The sequence below is a fragment of the Uranotaenia lowii genome, chromosome 3 (genome assembly GCF_029784155.1).
Source record: "Uranotaenia lowii strain MFRU-FL chromosome 3, ASM2978415v1, whole genome shotgun sequence".
In the NCBI taxonomy this organism is placed as follows: domain Eukaryota; kingdom Metazoa; phylum Arthropoda; class Insecta; order Diptera; family Culicidae; genus Uranotaenia; species Uranotaenia lowii.
The window spans coordinates 82,683,913-82,706,807 of record NC_073693.1 but is presented as its reverse complement, the minus strand read 5'-3'; the positions used below and the strand labels follow the sequence as shown (position 1 = coordinate 82,706,807).

At 31.6% G+C, this 22,895-nt stretch overlaps 3 protein-coding genes across 5 annotated transcripts in view; 1 reads left to right on the top strand and 2 right to left on the bottom strand.

Moving 5' to 3' along the window:
* LOC129756378 (neogenin) overlaps nt 1-22,895 on the top strand; it is a 502,299-nt gene that overhangs the window by 305,150 nt on the left and 174,254 nt on the right. The gene's annotated exons all lie outside the window — the stretch shown is intronic.
* Nucleotides 10,309-11,204, bottom strand: LOC129756384 (general odorant-binding protein 66). The gene is made up of 5 exons (XM_055753244.1): nt 11,119-11,204; nt 11,012-11,053; nt 10,826-10,939; nt 10,496-10,760; nt 10,309-10,431 (listed from the first exon to the last, which is right to left on the bottom strand). The coding sequence occupies exons 1-5, from the start codon at nt 11,158-11,160 to the stop codon at nt 10,385-10,387; spliced, it is 510 nt and encodes a 169-aa protein (XP_055609219.1). The 5' UTR covers nt 11,161-11,204; the 3' UTR covers nt 10,309-10,384.
* On the bottom strand, nt 17,283-18,221 carry LOC129756383 (general odorant-binding protein 68-like). The gene is made up of 5 exons (XM_055753243.1): nt 18,139-18,221; nt 18,037-18,078; nt 17,865-17,972; nt 17,522-17,786; nt 17,283-17,455 (listed from the first exon to the last, which is right to left on the bottom strand). Exons 1-5 carry the CDS (start codon nt 18,178-18,180, stop codon nt 17,400-17,402), a joined length of 513 nt encoding a protein of 170 aa, XP_055609218.1. The 5' UTR covers nt 18,181-18,221; the 3' UTR covers nt 17,283-17,399.

Below are 22,895 nucleotides of genomic sequence, written 5' to 3'. Positions count from 1 at the left end.
GTACCGAAGCATCTTATGTTATTTTGACCGGAAGTTGTAAACTAATGCTCTTACGCATGTACGGACGACACTTATTCAAGGACAGTAGCATCCAATTCAGGAAATTTTCTTGTAAACGTAATGAATGAAAGGACAGATTCGACTGTCTGTTCTTAGCTTAATTAGAAAAAAAACGAAATAATCGATTTTTCATTCTTTGTTCCCATTATAAACTGATCTCCTCACAAATTATTACCTTTTTAAAGTATGCTTTATGCCAAAAATGAGCAGAGGAATATTCCCAAAAATGGGTGAGTAAAAATTTAATAAAGACCTGGTAAATGGAATCAAACAGAACAAAATAAGGAATCACATACACTCTCTCGAATGTTTCTCACTTAACTGTTAGCCCACTCAATCTGTTCGGTTTCTGCTGACACGTTTAGAGATTTTTTACTTTTATTTTTAAAACATGTTACAAAATATTTAATGAAAATATAGTAAATTGTGATAATGACTTTTAAGCTTGTTAATAATTGGAAACGAAAATTGTACAAATTAACATCAAATTAATAAAAAGAAATTACTCAACATATATTATTTAGAAATTTAATGTTAATCTTGTCCAAATAAATTAAAAAGATTCACGCCAAACATAAATATTCCTTTCAATTTATTTACAATGCGTTTTTTTTGGAACACCTTCAATTTGGATTGAAAAAAAGCAATCAGTTCGGTGAATTATATTTATTAAATATTTTTTGCATTATCCTCGTTAGATGTCCTTTTAGGCAATGAACAAAAGCAATTGTTGAACTCGGCAACAGTAAAGATTTATCTTATTCCAAATTAATTAAATTAATTCTTAGTACACATATTACATGTTATAGAACAGGCATGTCAAACTCGTTTAGGTGTGCGGGCCGCATTAAAAATTTTCTATGACGTAGAGGGCCGCAGCCAAAATCAATTAAATCGGTACATTCAGCTTTAGTTTTTTTGCAGTATGTAATATTTTACATAAAAATCAGTGGTTTTTTTTTGTGACAATTTAAGGCGGAGCTACGCGGGCCGCATTGACCAAGGCCGCGGGCCGCATGCGGCCCGCGAACACCCAGTTTGACATGCCTGTTATAGAATTATCTCGTATTTTTAAAACAAAATAAATGCATATGATATCGCTATAAATTTTGGCAACACAAGCAAAACAAACATAATAAAGTATGTTATTGATCATGTGAGCGACATACAGTACCGTTCATAATTGTATAGAAATTGGAAGCGCGCGCATTTTCACTTCGACTTTGACCTGCCATAACTTTTTACTCTGATGATATTTTTTGATAAAATTTTTTGCGTTAGATAGATCAACTATCACACTATTATACCACAAAATTTGAGCTTTCTGGAGTTTGTGTGGCCTGAGATACAGTAATTCTACGAAAATCGGACTTTTTGGACTTTTCTCATTCAAACTGCAATATCTCAGAAACTAAGCTACATTTTTTATTGAAATTTTGCAGAATGATTGTTGAAACATAAAGCTAGCATGTCTGAAGTTTTTGAAAAGTTCTATCGATGAGATCAAAAGTTACGTGAGGTGCAATATTTCAGGCATGAACCTAGAAATGCGATTTCTATAGAATTTTGGATGATTCATGAGAACAATATCGTTTCCATCAAACAATCAGCCAAAAATTGTCTGGCAAAAACAATGAAGAAAAGTAAAAATGGAATAAATGATCCATTTGTGTTTTGAAATCAGAATCTCACGATATTGTTTTGATTTTTTTGTTGAAATAGATTTACTGGTTGTTAAACAGAAAATATGATTTTGGTATGGAAACATTCGTCCATAATTCTATAGAAATCGCATTTCTAGGTTCATGCCTGAAATATTGCACCTCACGTAACTTTTGATCTCATCGATAAAACTTTTTGAAAACTTCAGACATGCTAGCTTTATGTTTCAACAATCACTCTGCAAAATTTCAATAAAAAATCTAGCTTAGTTTCTGAGATATTGGAGTTTGAATGAGAAAAGTCCAAAAAGTCCGGATTTCGTAGAATTACTGTATCTCAGGCCACACAAACTCCAGAAAGCTCAAATTTTGTGGTATAATAGTGTGATAGTTGATCTATCTAACGCAAAAAAATTTATCAAAAAATATCATTAGAGTAAAAAGTTATGGAAGTTCAAAGTCGAAGTGACAATGCGCGTGCTTCCAATTTCTATACAATTATGAACGGTACTGTATGTGTCAGAGGGAACCTCTGAATTGAAATTTGTAAGAATCTCTAAATCTCGACAGAATGATAATCTAAAAATGAAAAGTTGACTTGAACATTATTTTTTCTATTTTTTCCTTTTATCGATTTTTTGATTTGTTGATTTGTTGATTTGCTGATTTGTTGATTTGGTGATTTGTTGATTCGTTGATTTGTTGATTTGTTGATTTGTTGATTTGTTGATTTGTTGATTTGTTGATTTGTTGATTTGTTGATTTGTTGATTTGTTGATTTGTAATTTTTGGCGAATGCTGGTCACCTTTCCACTCCCTGTAGCCGGTACCGGTGAATGATTGATTTGATGAACTTATGAAAGGAAAGCAAACAAAATTTGACAAGAAAAATGGCAAGTTTTAGCTACAAGCTTTGCCGGCACGTTTTTTTGGCGCCTTTTCTGTGTTTTGCCTTTTTGGTGAATGTTGATCAGTAAGTCAGTTAGGCATTTGTGGGAGACAAATGTGTAAAATTTATCTCATTAAGAGTTCCCATTCGACAGTACCTTACGTAAGATCTTCAAGTAAAAGTTTTGGCATTGCTCGTGAAGCTAGAGTGATTTTTTTTTGTCTTTATTTGATAGAGAGTGATTTTTATTAAACGTCTGTTTGTACGTCGTTGAAGTTGAACATGCGCCATTTTAAATTTTTTAAACATCAACCTTTTGTATTTTGAATATTATTGAAAATTTTTAAAAAAGCATTGATATCTTTTTCATCAAAGTCTTAGCTTATCCATGAAACCATTTCCAAGATTTTTTTTGATTCAATCACTCAATATAAAAACGAATTAAAAAAACAAGAAGGTGTTTCCCGAATAAAATCAAATCCCCTCGGCATGTTTTTCATTCTTATTTTTTTCCTATCACAAAAGTACCGAAAAAACAGCCCCGGGCTATTTTCAGTCAACATCATTAACTTGGCGAACAGGAAAAATATGTAACACAGGGAAGGGTAGCGTCGATCCATTGGCCAAACTCAGCCTGGCAGCAGAAAAAGGCATTTTACATTGAAGGGACTAAGTACAAAGTACGTTATACATGTAAATAAATATAAAGTCGGGGCCAGTTTAACAAGAACATGCACCCAATTAGCTATTCTCCGAGAGTAATCACAATTGCATTATCATCATCGCCTTTCAGTTTCCGAGGGTGGGTTGCGATGGCAGTATTGCTGCAGTTTTCTATCTCGCCCTCGATAAATTTCTCGATCCAAATGATGGCAAAAGGTTTGGTCGATTTTTTTTTACTTTGAGATTACCCAAACAATTTTAAAACACTCTAAATCTATCTAACAGCATTTTAAGTCCTTATCTTACATCATGTTTTCTATTTGATTTTTTTTATTGTTTATTTTAATAATCATTGTTTCGTTGTGCATCCTGCTTGAAGTTTTCTATAACGACACTTTTTTGAGGCAACACGTTAAACCTTAAACCGAATTTTTATTTGATTCTCCAGAAATCGACTCAATCTAGGAAACCTTAACGCGAACAGCACCGATAGAAGAAACATCAACACCTCCTGCACCGTTCGATAGTATTTGGGTTCCCGACTGTGTCATCATCCCAAAAGTTCCCTTGATCCTGTCTTGACTGAGACAAAGTGCAACCTTAAAAACAACAGCCCCAAGGGTATCATCTGTTACAATCTAACTTCCCCCTTTCCATCAGTGTTGTGAGTAAGCTTTCGTTGAGTTGCCATTCTTACCCTAACATGAGGGAGTTTTGATACTGTACCAAACAAGAAATATTCGCTTACCATTGTTGGTGTTAGTGAGTGAAGTAAACTTGTCAGAAACCAAATGAATTCAAACATTTTTTTCGCTGCAAAAAATTTGGTAAAATTGTCGAAATTGTCACAAAGTTTTCGTAATTATAAAACTGTCGATTTGTCGATTTGTCGTTATGTCAGTATTTTATGTGTTGATTTGTCGATTCGTCAACTTTTCGTGTAATCGATTTGTCGATATATCGATTTGTGGGTTTGCTGATTTGTTGATTTGTCGCTTTATAAAATCGTAAATTTCTCGATTGATCAATTTCTCGATTCGTTGATTGATCAATTTGTCAAGTTGTTGAGTAATCGATGAGTCGATTTGTGGATAAGTTGATTTTCAAAATTGTCAATTTATCGATTTGTTTATTTGTCAATTTGTTGATTTGTTGTTTTGTCGATATGTCGATTTGTCGATCTATCGATATGTAGATATGTTGATATGTCGATATGTCAATTTGTCGATATTTCGATATGTCGATTTGTCGATTTGTTAAGTTATCGATCTGTCGATTTGTCGACTTATCAATTGGTCGATTTTTAGATTAAATGATAGGTCGATATTTTGGTATATAATTTTTTTGCATTGTCAATTTTTCAATTTGTTGATTTGTCAAACATTTTCTTCGATTTCTTAAATCTTTAATTTGACAACTTGTCAATTTGTCTATTTGTCTAATTGTCAATTTGTTGATTTAAAGATTTGTCAATTTGTCGATTTTTTGTTTTGTCGATATGTCGCTTTGTCGATATATCGATTTGTCGATTCGATGATATGTCGTATTGTCGATATGTTGATTTTTCGATATGTTGATTTGTCGACTTGTCGATTTGTCGATTTGTTGATTGTTCGACTTGTCGATTTGTTGATTGGTTGATTTGTCGATTCATCGATTGGTCGATTTCTAGATTGGCCGATATGTCGATTTGTCGATAAATTCTTTTATTTATCGATTTATGACGATGAGTCAAATCTTCAATTTATCAGTTTTTCGCTTTGTCGATTTGTCGACTTGTCATTTTTTACATTTGAGGATTTGTCGATTTTTCGTTTTCATATTTTTTGGTTGGTCAATTAATAGGTTTGACAATTTGTTAATTTTTCAATTGGTCGATGAATCCATTTTCCGATATGTTGCTTTTGCTTTTGATTTGTCAATCAGTCGATTTGGCTTTTTGGCGATTCATCGATCCGTTGATTTGTTGATTTTTCGATTTATATATTGGTCGATTCCTCGATATTTCGATTTGTCGATTTGTGGCATTATAAATTTTCAATAAGGTGATTTTGCGATTTTTCTTTTTCTCATTTCTTCGATTGGTCAAATTATCAAATTTTCGCCTTGTCGATCTGTCAATTTATCGTCTTGGTGATTTTTCGTTTAATCGATAAGTCGATTTGTCGATTTTGCCATTTGTCGATATGTTAATTTATCGATTAGTTGATAAGTCGATTTGTCGAAATGTTGATTTGTCGATTCTTAGTTTTGTCATTTTGTTAATTTGTCGATTTGTCGATTGTTGATTTGTTGATTTGTCGATTCGTTGATCTGTAGAGTCGTCGATTTGTCGATTCATAGATTGGTCGATTTCGAGATTTATCGATATGTCGATTTGTCGACAAATTTATTTTTTATCGAATTAAATCGATTGGTCAGTTCCTCAATTTATCAACTTTTCGCTTTGTTGATTTAACAATTTTTCGATTTGTCGATTTGTCAAATTGTCGTTTTGTCAATTTGTCAATTTGTCAATTTGTCAATTTGTCAATTTGTCAATTTGTCAATATGTCAATTTGTCAATTTATCAATTTGTCAATTTGTCAATTTGTCAATTTGTCAATTTGTCAATTTGTCAATTTGTCAATTTGTCAATTTGTCAATTTGTCAATTTGTCAATTTTTTAATTTGTCAATTTGTCAATTTGTCAATTTGTCAATTTGTTAATTTGTCAATTTGTCAATTTGTCAATTTGTCAATTTGTCAATTTGTCAATTTGTCAATTTGTCAATTTGTCAATTTGTCAATTTGTCAATTTGTCAATTTGTCAATTTGTCAATTTGTCAATTTGTCAATTTGTCAATTTGTCATTTTGTCAATTTGTCAATTTGTCAATTTGTCAATTTGTCAGTTTGTCGATTTGTCGATTTGTCAATTTGTTAATTTGTCAATTTGTCAATTTGTCAATTTGTCAATTTGTCAATTTGTCAATTTGTCAATTTGTCAATTTGTCAATTTGTCAATTTGTCAATTTGTCAATTTGTCAATTTGTCAATTTGTCAATTTGTCAATTTGTCAATTTGTCAATTTGTCAATTTGTCAATTTGTCAATTTGTCAATTTGTCAATTTGTCAATTTGTCAATTTGTCAATTTGTCAATTTGTCAATTTGTCAATTTGTCAATTTGTCAATTTGTCAATTTGTCAATTTGTCAATTTGTCAATTTGTCAATTTGTCATTTAGTCAATTTGTCAATTTGTCAATTTGTCAATTTGTCAATTTGTCAATTTGTCAATTTGTCAATTTGTCAATTTGTCAATTTGTCAATTTGTCAATTTGTCAATTTGTCAATTTGTCAATTTGTCAATTTGTCAATTTGTCAATTTGTCAATTTGTCAATTTGTCAATTTGTCAATTTGTCAATTTGTCAATTTGTCAATTTGTCAATTTGTCAATTTGTCAATTTGTCAATTTGTCAATTTGTCAATTTGTCAATTTGTCAATTTGTCAATTTGTCAATTTGTCAATTTGTCAATTTGTCAATTTGTCAATTTGTCAATTTGTCAATTTGTCAATTTGTCAATTTGTCAATTTGTCAATTTGTCAATTTGTCAATTTGTCAATTTGTCAATTTGTCAATTTGTCAATTTGTCAATTTGTCAATTTGTCAATTTGTCAATTTGTCAATTTGTCAATTTGTCAATTTGTCAATTTGTCAATTTGTCATTTAGTCAATTTGTCAATTTGTCAATTTGTCAATTTGTCAATTTGTCAATTTGTCAATTTGTCAATTTGTCAATTTGTCAATTTGTCAATTTGTCAATTTGTCAATTTGTCAATTTGTCAATTTGTCAATTTGTCAATTTGTCAATTTGTCAATTTGTCAATTTGTCAATTTGTCAATTTGTCAATTTGTCAATTTGTCAATTTGTCAATTTGTCAATTTGTCAATTTGTCAATTTGTCAGTTTGTCGATTTGTCAATTTGTCAATTTGTTAATTTGTCAATTTGTCAATTTGTCAATTTGTCAATTTGTCAATTTGTCAATTTGTCAATTTGTCAATTTGTCAATTTGTCAATTTGTCAATTTGTCAATTTGTCAATTTGTCAATTTGTCAATTTGTTAATTTGTCAATTTGTCAATTTGTCAATTTGTCAATTTGTCAATTTGTCAATTTGTCAATTTGTCAATTTGTCAATTTGTCAATTTGTCAATTTGTCAATTTGTCAATTTGTCAATTTGTCAATTTGTCAATTTGTCAATTTGTCAATTTGTCAATTTGTCAATTTGTCAATTTGTCAATTTGTCAATTTGTCAGTTTGTCGATTTGTCGATTTGTCAATTTGTTAATTTGTCAATTTGTCAATTTGTCAATTTGTCAATTTGTCAATTTGTCAATTTGTCAATTTGTCAATTTGTCAATTTGTCAATTTGTCAATTTGTCAATTTGTCAATTTGTCAATTTGTCAATTTGTCAATTTGTCAATTTGTCAATTTGTCAATTTGTCAATTTGTCAATTTGTCAATTTGTCAATTTGTCAATTTGTCAATTTGTCAATTTGTCAATTTGTCAATTTGTCAATTTGTCAATTTGTCAATTTGTCAATTTGTCAATTTGTCAATTTGTCAATTTGTCAATTTGTCAATTTGTCAGTTTGTCGATTTGTCGATTTGTCAATTTGTTAATTTGTCAATTTGTCAATTTGTCAATTTGTCAATTTGTCAATTTGTCAATTTGTCAATTTGTCAATTTGTCAATTTGTCAATTTGTCAATTTGTCAATTTGTCAATTTGTCAATTTGTCAATTTGTCAATTTGTCAATTTGTCAATTTGTCAATTTGTCAATTTGTCAATTTGTCAATTTGTCAATTTGTCAATTTGTCAATTTGTCAATTTGTCAATTTGTCAATTTGTCAATTTGTCAATTTGTCAATTTGTCAATTTGTCAATTTGTCAATTTGTCAATTTGTCAATTTGTCAATTTGTCAATTTGTCAATTTGTCAATTTGTCAATTTGTCAATTTGTCAATTTGTCAATTTGTCAATTTGTCAATTTGTCATTTAGTCAATTTGTCAATTTGTCAATTTGTCAATTTGTCAATTTGTCAATTTGTCAATTTGTCAATTTGTCAATTTGTCAATTTGTCAATTTGTCAATTTGTCAATTTGTCAATTTGTCAATTTGTCAATTTGTCAATTTGTCAATTTGTCAATTTGTCAATTTGTCAATTTGTCAATTTGTCAATTTGTCAATTTGTCAATTTGTCAATTTGTCAATTTGTCAATTTGTCAATTTGTCAATTTGTCAATTTGTCAATTTGTCAATTTGTCAATTTGTCAATTTGTCAATTTGTCATTTAGTCAATTTGTCAATTTGTCAATTTGTCAATTTGTCAATTTGTCAATTTGTCAATTTGTCAATTTGTCAATTTGTCAATTTGTCAATTTGTCAATTTGTCAATTTGTCAATTTGTCAATTTGTCAATTTGTCAATTTGTCAATTTGTCAATTTGTCAATTTGTCAATTTGTCAATTTGTCAATTTGTCAATTTGTCAATTTGTCAATTTGTCAATTTGTCAATTTGTCAATTTGTCAATTTGTCAATTTGTCAATTTGTCAATTTGTCAATTTGTCAATTTGTCAATTTGTCAATTTGTCAATTTGTCAATTTGTCAATTTGTCAATTTGTCAATTTGTCAATTTGTCAATTTGTCAATTTGTCAATTTGTCAATTTGTCAATTTGTCAATTTGTCAATTTGTCAATTTGTCAATTTGTCAATTTGTCAATTTGTCAATTTGTCAATTTGTCAATTTGTCAATTTGTCAATTTGTCAATTTGTCAATTTGTCAATTTGTCAATTTGTCAATTTGTCAATTTGTCAATTTGTCAATTTGTCAATTTGTCAATTTGTCAATTTGTCAATTTGTCAATTTGTCAATTTGTCAATTTGTCAATTTGTCAATTTGTCAATTTGTCAATTTGTCAATTTGTCAATTTGTCAATTTGTCAATTTGTCAATTTGTCGATCTGTCGATTTGTAGATTTGTCGATTTGTCGATTTGTTGATTTGTCGATTTGTCAATTTGTCAATTTGTCAATTTGTCAATTTGTCGATTTGCGATTTGTTTAATTGTCGATTTGGCGAAGTATTGATTTGTCGATTTGTCGATTCGTCGATCCGTCGATTTGTTGATTTTTCAATTTATCGGTTTTTCGAAGTGTTGACTACTCCATTTATCGATATGTCGGTATAGCAATATGTCAATATGTCGATATGTCTATATGTTGACATGTCGGTATGATGATATGTTGTTGCATTGTCAATTTGGTGATTTGTCGATTTTACGATGTCTCAATTCTTCGATTGGTCAATTTATCAAGTTTTCGCTTTGTCGATCTGCCGATTTATCTACTTGGCGATTTTTCGTTGAATCGATTAGCCGATTTTTCGATTTGTCGATAAGTCGATTGACAATTTGTTGATTTGTCGAGTTGTTGATTTGTCGATTGGTCGATTTCTAAACTTTTCTATATGTCGATTTCTCGATAAAGCCTTCTCTTTATCAATTGATATGGATTGGTCAATTATCAATTTATCAAATTTTCACTTTGTAGATTTGTCGATTTGTCGAATTGTCAACTTGACAATTTTTCGTTTTTTCAATTGATCGATTCCTTGATTTGTAGATTTGTCGATTCGTCGATAAATTCTTCTGTTTATCGAATTGTGTCGATTGTCAATCCATAAATTTATCAATTTTTCGCTTTGTCGGTTTCTCGATTTGTCGATTTCTCGATTTCTCGTTTTGTCGATTTGTCGATTTGTCGTTTTGTTGATTTATTGATTCTCTGGTTTCTTGATCTGCCGATATGTTTTATTGGTTCGAAAGATTTTGCATTTTGATATGTCGATAAGCTTTCAGAAAATGATAAAATGAAGCGGGGCACAAAAGGACAATTCATTCAAATAAAATTTTTAAATATTTATTTTCATTCCGTTTTTTCAATAGAATCTTTTAAAAGGATAACAAATTAAGCTTGTGTGCAAAAATCCCAGTTTTTCGGGATTTTTATTCACTGGAATAATTCATCCTTTCAATGGACGGAATCAAAACTAACTTGTCTTATATTTGGAAACAATCTCTGCTTCTCAACTTGTCACAAACTTCAGCTGTAAAATAAATTAACTTAACAACAAATCACAAAAAAATTCATTCAAATTTATGAAATCTTACAGGAAGTCCACTTATTGGCCGGGCAGTGATGAATGTAACCTCTGCCGATGCACAAAGCCATCTTTAGCGGACTCACGCCACATGCTCTTCGATCATTATTGGTTACGTTTTGTTTTTCCATATGCAAGACGCAGTCCTTGGTAATTTCGACGGCCTTATCTTTGAAGTCGTCATTCAGCGCTTCTGCCTTAGCGATCAATTTGTCGGTATCGATCAGACCTCCATTCAACAGTCCATTACGCTCAAAGAGGCACTCCATCACACACTTTAGATAAAAAAAAAAAGATCACTCAAAATTTTAAATAAATGATGAATTTTCTTTCTTCTAACCGGCCACATTTGAATTCCCTTGAGCCCCTTGCCGTCATGTTCCTGTTCGCAAGCCGCCAAATTCTCATGGAAAATGAAGTCCTGAGCCTTGCAACACTCCATGATTTCCTCTTTCTGGAAATAGATTTTATTAGTTTGTAAATTATAAGAATCTTAACAAAAATAAATCACTGAATTTGATGTTACCTTGTGAACTAAGTCCCTGCATTGGATTGCAAGGGTTGAGTGCTAGAATGTAAAAAAAAATATGTTTGAAAGTTGTTCTAGAAATCATTGATCATAATGAAAAGCACCAAAACTGTACTCAGGCAAACCCAAACGAGGAATACTTTCATTTTGCTTCGATTTACAACTAACTGTCGCTGCACCCAAATTGTAGGACAATCTGTTTTTCATTTGGTTGGGAAGCGGCATTTTTCATAGTAACACCTTTCCGGGTGAATTCAAATACTTGCGGAACCCCGATGATGATATGAATCTTTTGCGAGATTACTATTATTGTGAGTAGCGTTAAGTTAACTGTCCAATATTTGGCACGTGTTCTAGATTGAACAATATTTTTGGACTATCCGGAAATATTTTCAAAATCTTGAGAAAATTTTTTTATGTTTTATGTTATAAAAACCTATTTTATGACATCATTTTAAATATGTTATTTTCTAGGATTGATCAACAAAATTAACATAAAATATTGCATAACTTCAAAAGTTTTAAAGCCAATTTCATAAAATTGGACCTTAAAAAATAACAATCTTGAATCTGAACTTAGTCCAAAACCTCGAAATCTTATCCTAGGTCCCAAATTTTTCAACAGTTTTTCCAAAAATTTCTCACATGTCGATAGTAATTTATTCCGAATATTAAATTTCAAAAGTTAGACTCCATAAAAGCAGACTAAGCTTTAAAGATTGCTGAGAATGTATGCCTATTTTTTCACTTTACTTTAAACAAACATTATTTTTGACTCCTTAGAATTATGTATCTTACGTAGGTACATAAAAAAATATTTGAACAAGTTTTGGCTAAGTACGAATTAAGAACGAATTCTCGGAAGCCTGAAGTATGATTTTGAATCGGCTGATTTGTATCGATCAAAAATCAAAAATTTTCAAGTGTTCTTCTTCCTTATTTTAAAAGGAAAAATTCCGAAATTTGACTGGATCCTGCCCGAGTTCTGGAGAAAATTTAAAAAAAAACATGCTCGGTTTATGCAAGGTTTTAACCTAAAATAGCACAGATTTTCCCGGGTCGGAGATTTGCGGTAATATACCCAGTTTATTGCTCCTAATTTTCAGTTTGGATCATCACTGGGATAGAGTAGTGATATGAATCTTTGTTTGCATTTCAAACTTAAATAAGATTGAATTTTTATATGCAAAATTTATAATTTGGGAATCTGAAAAGAAAATACTTTAAATTCAAACCATTTTTCTTTTAGATTTGGACTTGAAACTTTTATCCTCAATTCATATGCAGAATGGAACCATAAGAAAGTATAATCAGTTCAGAATGGAAAAAATTGAAACAATTTCATCATTCGGAAATTTCAATTAAATTTACAAGTTCAATTACAATAAATAATTGAACAAAAAATTTTTATTAATACATATACATTCAGAATTAAGTAAGATTTTTCTGGCTGAGTTGAGTTTCTTATAATCGATTTTTAATTTATAGCAGTTCTTATCTGGAACTCAGATACAGATTTTGAATTTAGGCTCAAAATGCAGAATTCAGACTCGGAATCAAAATTAAAAATTTGTATTCAGATTCAGATCGAATTTATAATTTACAATCGAGACTAAAATATCAATAGGAGAATTTCATCTAGGATTTAAATTGAAGGAGATTTATTTCACTTAAAATTTAACATTATTTAAATTTCAGATTCTTATAAAAAGGTTCAAATTTAAATCTTAAATTCTATTCGACTTAACAAAAGAAGAAAGTTATCCTTTTTTTGAACCGTAAACCTCATTTGTTACTCTTATTTCTGAGTATTTGATATATTTTTACCAATGCTACAAATGGTTATGCTTGTGAGTTTAAAGAATAAGCTTGCTTATTAAAGTGATTTCAAAAAGTTTTTTTTTTTTAAATTAAGCATCCAAATTTCTTTATTTATTTGTTTGATTTTTTGTTTCGATAAAAGTCGTTTTAACATCTTTGTGTCATTCGGAACTTTTATCAACGATGCATTTGGCAAACAGTCGTAAAAATACTTATCCTGTGTTCGATGTTTACACTTGGGCTCGAACTCGAGGACATCATCTTAGGAGGCACTGACATGTCGACTGAACTATATTACGAGTCCTCATAATTGTTTAAGCTTCATGAAAAAAAAATGGCCTCTCCTAGGACTTTTATTTCGACAGTTATGATTTGAAATGTACAACTTTTAATTTGAAGTAACTTTAACCTGTATAATTAGATATTATCTTCATTTTTTCCCTATTTTTTCTGCAATGTTCAAGCAAAAATGTTTAAGGAAAAAATATTCACAAAAACCTCGCCGTTTTCCACTCGCAAAAAAGGCTTTTTTTATTAAACGAGTAAATTATAAGATTTTCTGAAAGCAGAATAGAAATCTTTTTTGAGAATGACGAGACGATTCTGAAACACTAAATTTCATAGAAATCGATGGAAAACCAGCTGAGTTATAACAGCACGAATGAGTGAATTGACGTCACATATTTGAATTTTTTAAAAAAAAATATAATGAAATATGCTCTGAAAGCTGTCTTTATCCTCCAGATGGCCATGTAAAAAATTGACAAAAAATTTAATAATTACTTTTTAAATAATACATGAATTAAAAAAAAAAGACTGCATGTTAAAAAAAAAATTTTCTGTGAAAAAAATATGCATTGTGAGAAACACTAGCTAGTTTTTCTTTATCACTTATTTATTCTATTGGATAGTTATAGATTAGAATTTTTTATTGATCGCCAATAAAAAATTTTTGACGAGGAATTGGAAAAAGGATAGATATAACGAATTCAAGTTTTATTCATTGAAATGTTTGAAAAGAAAATCAACACCGTTTTGCAAAGCCTTTTTGAAACTGTTTAAGTACCTCATTGAATGTTAGTCAGTTTTCATGTTCATTTAAAAAAATTTTTTTTTAGTTGACCTGAACTCTTCGAGAACAGAGACATCATTTGTTTCTTTTTTTTTTTTTAAAGAAACGAAATTTATTCAAGGTCATGAAAAAAAGTTGAACCATATTTTGTACCTTCATTTATTCTATTTAAAGGCTCTCAGAGCTTTCCCCCTGCGATAACTTAAAACTGACATAAAAATGTGTTTTATTCTTGGAAATTACTGTTTTCCAGCGTTGGATGTTTTTCTACTATTTAAATTTGTCTTTAAAGCTCTTTTTCCCTACAAACAAAAATCCACATATTAACAGATAACCGGCTACAAAAAGGCTAAAATTGCTCACCCAGCAAAACCCTCAGCTTAAACTAAATGAGGAGAGTGGTATTTGTTAGAATAAAGCTTAGTTCAATTGGAAATGGGACACTTTCTTTTGATGATAACTAAGTTTCTAGTGATCGGACATGCCAAATTTCCAAAACAGCGTTGAATTTCCGGTAAAAAAAACTTTTCCTCCTATTTTTTTTTTCAAAATTTAAGACAAACGCATTTCCGAGTTATTTGAAATGCAAGAGAAGAAGACAAAAATAATTGTGCACAGTTTCATCCAAAATCCATCATTATGCATCGAGAGCGATAAAACCGTTGTTTATACCGATAATTCCTATGCGTGAGTGCCAAAAAGTTATAAAAACATTGTCAAAAATGTCCACAAAGTTCAAACCAAGTGTTGGAGTGAAGCACAAGATTTCAAATTCCTACTATTAAAGTTCATCAGGGAAGTCAAGGTTTATAGCAGCATTTCAAATAATGAATTGTCAAAAAACTATGTGTAGGTCGCTGAAATGTCCAGCTAGTTTGCATCTGAGAAACTAGATGTGTTGCCAAGCTATCAGTCATGTAAACTAAACCACAGATAAACTAAACCTCAAACAACGATTTTTCTTCTAGTTCTAGAGCTCGTAATTGTAAAGTAAGGGCCGAGCTAATGCGACAGATGAGTTTGATGGACGATAAAACTTTGGTTTTCGATGTTTTCAAAAGCTTAGAAAGAGTGGTTTTGTTTCAAAACTTCGTAACCTTCGATCTCATCTAATCAGTTTTACTTTGTTCTGATTGTTATGATGATTTTCCTATGGTTTTGTCAGATTTTCAATGCTGTCATTCCTGGGAAAACGTGTTTTAATGGCACAAAAAAATTAATTCTTGTTCAATTAGAAACAGCTGAATCCACCACATTGTCCCCAGTTTCTGTAAAAAAAAGTATTCGCCAAAAAAGCACTGGATTTTGAAAAAGAAGGATGCAGTCACCTGAAAGACAGATAAAATGAAGTATGAGTTATAAAACTGATCAATAACATAACATATATAATTTTATCTTTATTTTGTATTCATTAATGATTATAACATTACCTTCATTCCTTCTCAGAAAGTTTTACGATCAAACGAATGGATTTCAAGATACACGCCTTCATTACTGTCCCCTTTCTTAATACAGCTTTGTTAAAGTGCAAAAGTAATTCAATATCAATTGATTTTTTTTCTTGAATTTGAGTGCCAACTGAATAAGCATTTTTTGCTGAATTTAATAAAAAAAAAATCACTAATGAAAATCTGCTGAGAATATTTATCATTCAACTTTATCTTTCCTTGAAGTGAAAATATAATGACTTCAGTACTCAAATAAAATAACTTGTGGTCATCTGTAGCCTTTTGTTTTTTTTTTTTTGTTTTTCTGATCCGCTATATGGATTTTGCATTTCAAAGGAGGTGGTAGGTAAAAATTAAGGAAAAATAAAATACAATCCTTATCAGAAAGGGCAGTATAAACTTTTTATAAATAATATTTTAAAGAACACAATGCATGATAAAATTAAAAAAAAATTTAATATTTCCACATTTTGAATGATTTTGGGACAAATGCTAATGGCTCATTCCATGCTAAGTTTGCACAGCGATAATAAATCTTAAACGAAATTCATAAAAACTTGGTTGATAGACTCGCTATCTCTAAATTTTGAAAATGATCCATCCATCCCTTGTGTCCTCCCTTTTTCACGACTTTAGATTTTTTATCATTTCACGCAAATCCGTTAATCGAAAAGCAACAAATCGATAAATTCAAATATCAACAGCCACTTTGAAAAGTTTTAAAGTTAAGAAGAATATGTCAAGTGTACACAGCGGAAAAATAATCTTATCCGCAATTCGCCAAACTTTGCCGATAGATTTCGCTGTGGTCTTCAATACGAATCTTTCAAGAATTATCTGAATGAGGTTTTGGCTAGGAAATTAATCGTGAGAGGGCAAAGCTGAACGCATTTTTATGTAAGACTTATTGCTTGATTTAGCTTCTTTCAAGATAAACAGTAGAAGGACCGGAAAATTTAATATACCTATTCAGACTAAAGCTAACAATTTTAAAAACACCATATTTTTTTATTTTGTCTTATTACATAATGTTTTAGTTATGAAATTGACAAAGTTTTTCACCATGAGTGCACGAAATCACCTCATTTTCGCCAAATTGACGGGTATGCCATAAATTGAGTACAGACCCCGTTCGATTTTATCACATAAGTATGACTTATAAGTTCAGAGATATAATTTTGCAACTTGTTGATTTGTCAAATTATTTATTTCCGATTGGTCTAGTTGTCGATTTGTCGATACGTCGTAGTAAAAACAAAAAAAATTGGAATACACCAATCGATTAAGCTGACATTTTCACATAAATAAGTATGGTTTATATGACTTTTTAGTTGCAAGGAATTATACCTTTAAAACCCGAAAAACATGGGAAATCTGACAAAATGAGGCATTCAGAGTCTTTAAATCAGAAAGCAGTGTAGACCATTCAATTTCTCGTGTTTTTTCTTTTCTGCATACGGAACGATATTTTTCCAGAATTTAGTACAGTTTAGGCGATCGTCACAGGAATATGAAACATTTTTGGGATAAAAAATCTCCACTGTGCGTCGATTTACCGTTTTTTCTAGTTGTCGATTTCTCGTCTTAAGATTTGTTAATTTGTTGATTTCACGATTAGTGGATTTGTCGATCTGACGATTTGGCAATTTGTTGAACTGTCGTTTTGTCAATTTCTTGATTTGTCGATTTAATTTCTTGGTGTTGTAGATTTGTCGACTTTCAATAAGTCGATTTGTTGGTGAGTCGATTTGTCAGTTATTTTCATAGGTACGTAGAATTTGAATTTTCAAAACCCATCTTACGACTTAAACAGCTTTATGATTATATCATCACTACATGTGATCCGCTGATTTTTCATAGAAATAAACAAATAAACTGTATCGAGGAAATGAAGCGAAACCAACAAAGAAAATCACATGCAATAAAATCTGATTAAAATATTTTTATTATTATTCATCAGTTTTTTTTTCTAACTGAGCCTTGGATAAGAAAATGAACCTTGTGAGCAAGAATTTCAATGGGGGATCAAAATCACTTTTACTCATTACTGTTTTCCTCGGGGGTAACAATCTCCACTCTTGATCTTGTCACAAACTTCAGCTGTTAAAGAAAATAAAAAAATTAATAATCCTTTAAAACAGTTCATTCAAATTGACGAGAGCTTACATGAAGTCCACTTGTCGGCCGGGCAGTGCTCAACGTAGCCCTTGGCCAAGCACATGCTCAACTTGATCGGGGCCACGCTACATTCGCCTTTGCCATTTCCGTTTCCGTTGCCCTTTTCCATATGTGCGACGCATTGCTTAGCAATTTGGACGGCCTTATCCTTGAAGTCGTCGTTGATCGCCTCTGCCTTGGCGATCAATTTATCGGTATCGATCTGACCTCCATTCATCAGTCCATCCCGCTCGAAGACGCATTGCATCACGCACTTTAGATTGGAAAAAGATTAAAGAAATTTGATTTGAGAAAGAAGCTTTCTAGGTCACTAGAAATGGTTCCAACAAACCGGCCACTTTTGCATCATTCCCTTTCCGTCGTGTTCCTGTTCGCAGGGCGGCAAATGTTCTCTGGCAATTATATCCGGAACTTTGCAACAGTCCATGATTTCGTCTTTCTGAAAACGGATTTGGTAAACTCTATAAATCAAATAAAATGGTTTCGAATTTTATATTGGGTACCTTGCTCATCAAGTCCTTGCATTCGATGGCAAAAGTTGAGTGCTGAAATGAGAATAAAAGTTATGATCGGCATTGCATGGGAAAAAATGCAATGATATTTACCAAAACTGCACTCAAGCAAACCAGAGCGAAAAATGCTTTCATTTTGATTCCGATATTACGATCACTGTAACAAACTGGGGAATAAACTGTTTGTCAGTTGATGTGGAGCGACCGTTTTTATAGCAACTTTTACGCCGATATTGAATAATCGACGGAACTTCGGTGATACGGATCTTCACTGAGATAATTGTAATAACGGTCTACAGAAAGGTAATATTTACTGTATCTGGCACGTGTACTGTTGTGAGTAATACTTCCGAGTTACCGGAAAGTAGTTTAAATGTTTAGAGCAGTTCATGCAAACAGTAAAAAGAAATTTACATCGAATATTTATTTTTCTTTTTCAGTAAAATAACTGCTTCTGATTGGTTGTTATTGAGGCTTTCTCGTCTACTGAAAGTTGTCATTGTTTTCCAAAAAAAATACAACATTGTGGTACTGATCAGTATGAGAGACGACTTGAAGATAGAAAATTCTTGATTAAGGATAGTGCAAGTATATAGTGTTCGTTGGCGAACCTGAGGTCTTGCGAACCTCAAAGTAGTTAATTTGGCACCAGACCCAGTTTGAAATTTGTGAGTTGTAAACATGCTAGGACTCCAACGATAATTTTTTTTTACATTAATTTTATTTAGAGCTCTTTTGGCAACCTAATTAGTAAGCCTTCAAGAAATGGTGCAGAAGTAACCCTTTAGTTGTTGCAAAGTATTTTAAATTTAGGGATCCAGGTCAAATACATACAAACAACAGAGGACCAACAGACATGAATTAGGTCTTCTTCAACCTTTGAATAAGGGTATCCGACCTGAATAGGCATCTTCTAACGGAAATTATATAGGTTTTTATAGCTAGCTTTTAAATACCATTCAAAGATAATTTTCAGCCTTTCTACGACCCTTCTTTTGTCTTCCCATGGACTTTAGTATCACTGTTTAGGGCTTTCCAACTGCCTTCTTTCGGTCTACCAGGTGAAAATTATTTTTTTACCTACTTACTACCTCTTGAAGGCTTTTTAAGATCTTCTTGAAGCCGGCTTTTGTCTTTTTTTGCAATTTATCGGAAATCCCTCCTACATATATCTTTTTCGTATCTTGCTGAATTATTGCGATTTGCGTATCCGATAATCGCAGAATTCCTACGGTCTGACAACGGCGCTCCTAGATCTTTCGAATAATATTTCTGTAGCTCTTCCATGGCATCCGTACTATCTTCTTACATTTTTTTTTTAAATTTGCAGCTGGTTCTTAACTAGCTGCGCATGATCATTCGGCGTCATTCCTAAGATTTCTCAACGGCTTTTTACGACCTTACTATGGCATTTCCCAGGCCTTCCTGCTATCCTTTTTCGACCCTTCTTATGCTTCAGGCTTTCCTTATTATCGTCATCCTACAATAAGGGTACGGTTTCCTATAAATTTCTTGTGGTTTTCTTAATGCCTTTCTACGACCTTCTCATTATCTGTCTAAGGTTCTGCCATGACGTTCTTACGGATCTTACGGTATACTTCGGATCGCATTTCTTATTATTTTTTAAAATCTGTTTATCACTTTTGATGAAAAAAAAAAGCCATTTTCGAGTATTGCTTCCGGAAAATTGAAACTACAAAAGTAGAATTCACTATGTAATTGTACACTTAGTTCTCAAAGCCAATATCCAAATGGTCCAAAAGCTTGATTCGGAATCAAAACCTTGGGGACTGAAATCATTCCTAGATCTGCCGGAAGGCTCAATGCTAAATTCCTGCTCATTAGGTTCACTCTAAGGGGTCGCTCAACGATGCTCAAGTTTGTATGGAAATATGACATCATTTGTTCAAATTCCCATACAATCTTGTGGCTCTTTGAGTGATCCATTAAAGTTATACAGCATTGAGCCTTCCTGCAGGTCTAGTAACGATTTCAGCCCCCAAGGTTTGGATTCTAGAAAATCCCTATTTCGGAGCACCCTTTTATACAGTGTAGTCAAGATATTTTTTTTTTTCGAATACTTATAAGTAAAAAGTTTAATACAAATTTATGGCTTTGAGGGTCCCCTCAGAACAAAAATTTCGCCTTGATTTTTTTAATATTGGTTGAATCAAAATTTGGGGAGGCGAGCTAGGTTTCATGAAATTTGGAAAATAAACGCCACTTTAATGTTTTCTTATTGAGGACAGGTTACGACTACAGGTAGGTCCTCGTTCATATTTACTTTTTACAGTTTTTGTTAAGGACATTTTATTGTTTTATACGAAATTCTCACACGTTATCTGCAAGCATCCCAAAGGCTGTTTATGATTTCCAATAGTGAACCCTAGATACGACTTTTATACGACCTTTCTACTGGTTAATGCAGCCTTGTAACAAACTCGTAGGTCGAAGTCTATGTTTCTACGGGTTTTCGAGGTTTTTAACTGCTTTACCATGATTTTCTACAAATTTTCAACTTATTTTCTTCCAATTTACTGTAATTCGTGACACTAGATCTCAGTCTACAAAAAATCCATTTTTTAAATTTCTTAATCCTTAGTTGAAAATTCTCCAAAGTCTACAAAAAGTTAAAGTTAAGGGGGGTGGGGGGGTGGTGTGGTGTGGTTTGTAGGGTCTAACGGGTAGAAAAAAACACCATATTCACGATTTTTTTCTAGAGCTATCGTTCAAACAAATGTATTCAAACTTTTTGCATTATACAAAGCATTATTAAAAGAACATTTAGTAATTTTTTCGTAGAAAAATATTGAAAAATGAGCCGGTGACGGAGCACTTTCGAGGATGCCTTTTAGTGAACAGGATTTGCGGTGGACACAGTATCTCAGCACAGAATCATCTGAAGTCAAAAAATCAGAGCAAAATATTTTTGATAGATGTTTTACTAGACCCCAACGTTTTTATTTAACGTAAAAAATTTATGAAATTTTTGTGGCGGTTTGAAGTAAAAACTACGATTTTTCACGAAAAAATCCGCCATTTTTTATCTGTAAAATCTCCTCAAAGTAAAAAGAAAGAAGAACGTTGTGGTCTGGTATTTTATATGTAGAAAATATGTTCCAAATTTGAAAAGAATCAGATAAGTAGTTTTCAAATCAGTGGAGTTAGATTAAGGTTGCCAGATTTTGTTCAGTACGTATCCAGGTCGGACAAACCGGGCATTTTTTATATAAAAACCTGGCAAAATCCGGCAGATACCTTTGTTTGTACTTCACTTAGTTGGATTATTTTTATCGCACAGTTCAGTCAATTTTAAAGAATGTTGCAATGATTACTCGTGTCTGATATAAAGTAGTCAAAATTAAGCGCAGTAATCATCCAATCAAGTCCAGAGATTCATGATCATAAATTTGAACTGAAACTTTTTGAAACACATATTTTGTATAAAAAAAAAGTTTTTTCATGTAGTATTCATTCCTTGTTCTAGGCGACACCAGACAATTGATAATTGTACAAAACTAGGTTGTCCTACTTGAGCTCAAGAATTGAAATGGTTGAAAAAAAATTAATATCTTTCTGTTAAACAATGTACGGGAATCACATTTCGTTATATCTGATCTTTCCGCAAAACAGAGGGACATAATGAATATTATTCGATGGATTCGGTCCAGTTAAAAAATATAGTAGATAATTTTGAAAATGGAGCTTAAAAGTAGTAAAGCGATAAATAAATTAACATAGTTTAATTTTCAAATGCTTCAAAAACAGCTGTTAAGCCGTTTTTTAATGTGTGTGAAATGTTTAACAAGAAAAAATATTTCTTTTACATGAATCTTCTTTGAACTAGTTTATGAATTACATAAAATTGACCGGAAAAGGGTTTTTTAAACTAATTATTCACGTTTAGGGTAACGTAACAGAAAGTATTTGTGTGAAATATGTGAATGTAAGGTTTCAATTTCATCTCTTAAAAAAATTGAAGTCATTGTTTTTGTAGTTCTAGATTTTTTTTGCATGGTTCGGTGATGATTTGTAATAATATAAAAATTAATTATTTATTTTAGATCAGGTGGAAATCAGTATGGATATAGGTAAGCTTCAAGTGTCTTGAGGTAAGATTGGTAAGAAGGTACGATTATTTCACTATATGTTCAATTATTGCATTTATAGAATATATTATATAAGAACGTACAAACAGTTGCCAGCTGGGCAGGTATCTACACGTATGCGGAATACCTGTCGTAGATTCTTAACTCTAAATATGTTATGAATTTTATACGGTTGCGAAACTGTTTGCTCGTTCTACAAATAAGACATACACCTACACGAAGCATTTTCATTTCATGACAGTTCACACGAAGCCATGGTGTCGGGTATGTGATGATTTGCATTGAAGATTGGCCGAACAAAAAATCTAAAGGATGCAAGTTAGCGCATACGTTGGCGAAACTGCGGTGAATCCGTGCACCCATGGTGGATTATCTACATACATACATACATACATACAAAAACCTGGCAAAATCCGGGAATTCGATTTCAAATTAACGGCCATAAATCCAGGTAATATCCGGGCAAATGTCCTTGGATTACGGTCTAATAAAAGTGTTTCAATTCATGATCTTTAATTTTTTTTTTCGTGAAGTTCAATTAAACTAAACCAATCATACGCATATACGTTTTTATCCCAAAAACGATTTTTAGAATTGATTTGTCGAGCATAGTGTTCACAATTTTTTTTTCTTGAAGTTTTTAACGACGAAAGCCAGATACTTTACAATTCAACGGAGCTCAAGCGTGTTAAGAAGGTTTATACCTTTGACCTTGACTTGGAAATTGTTTGTGGCATACTG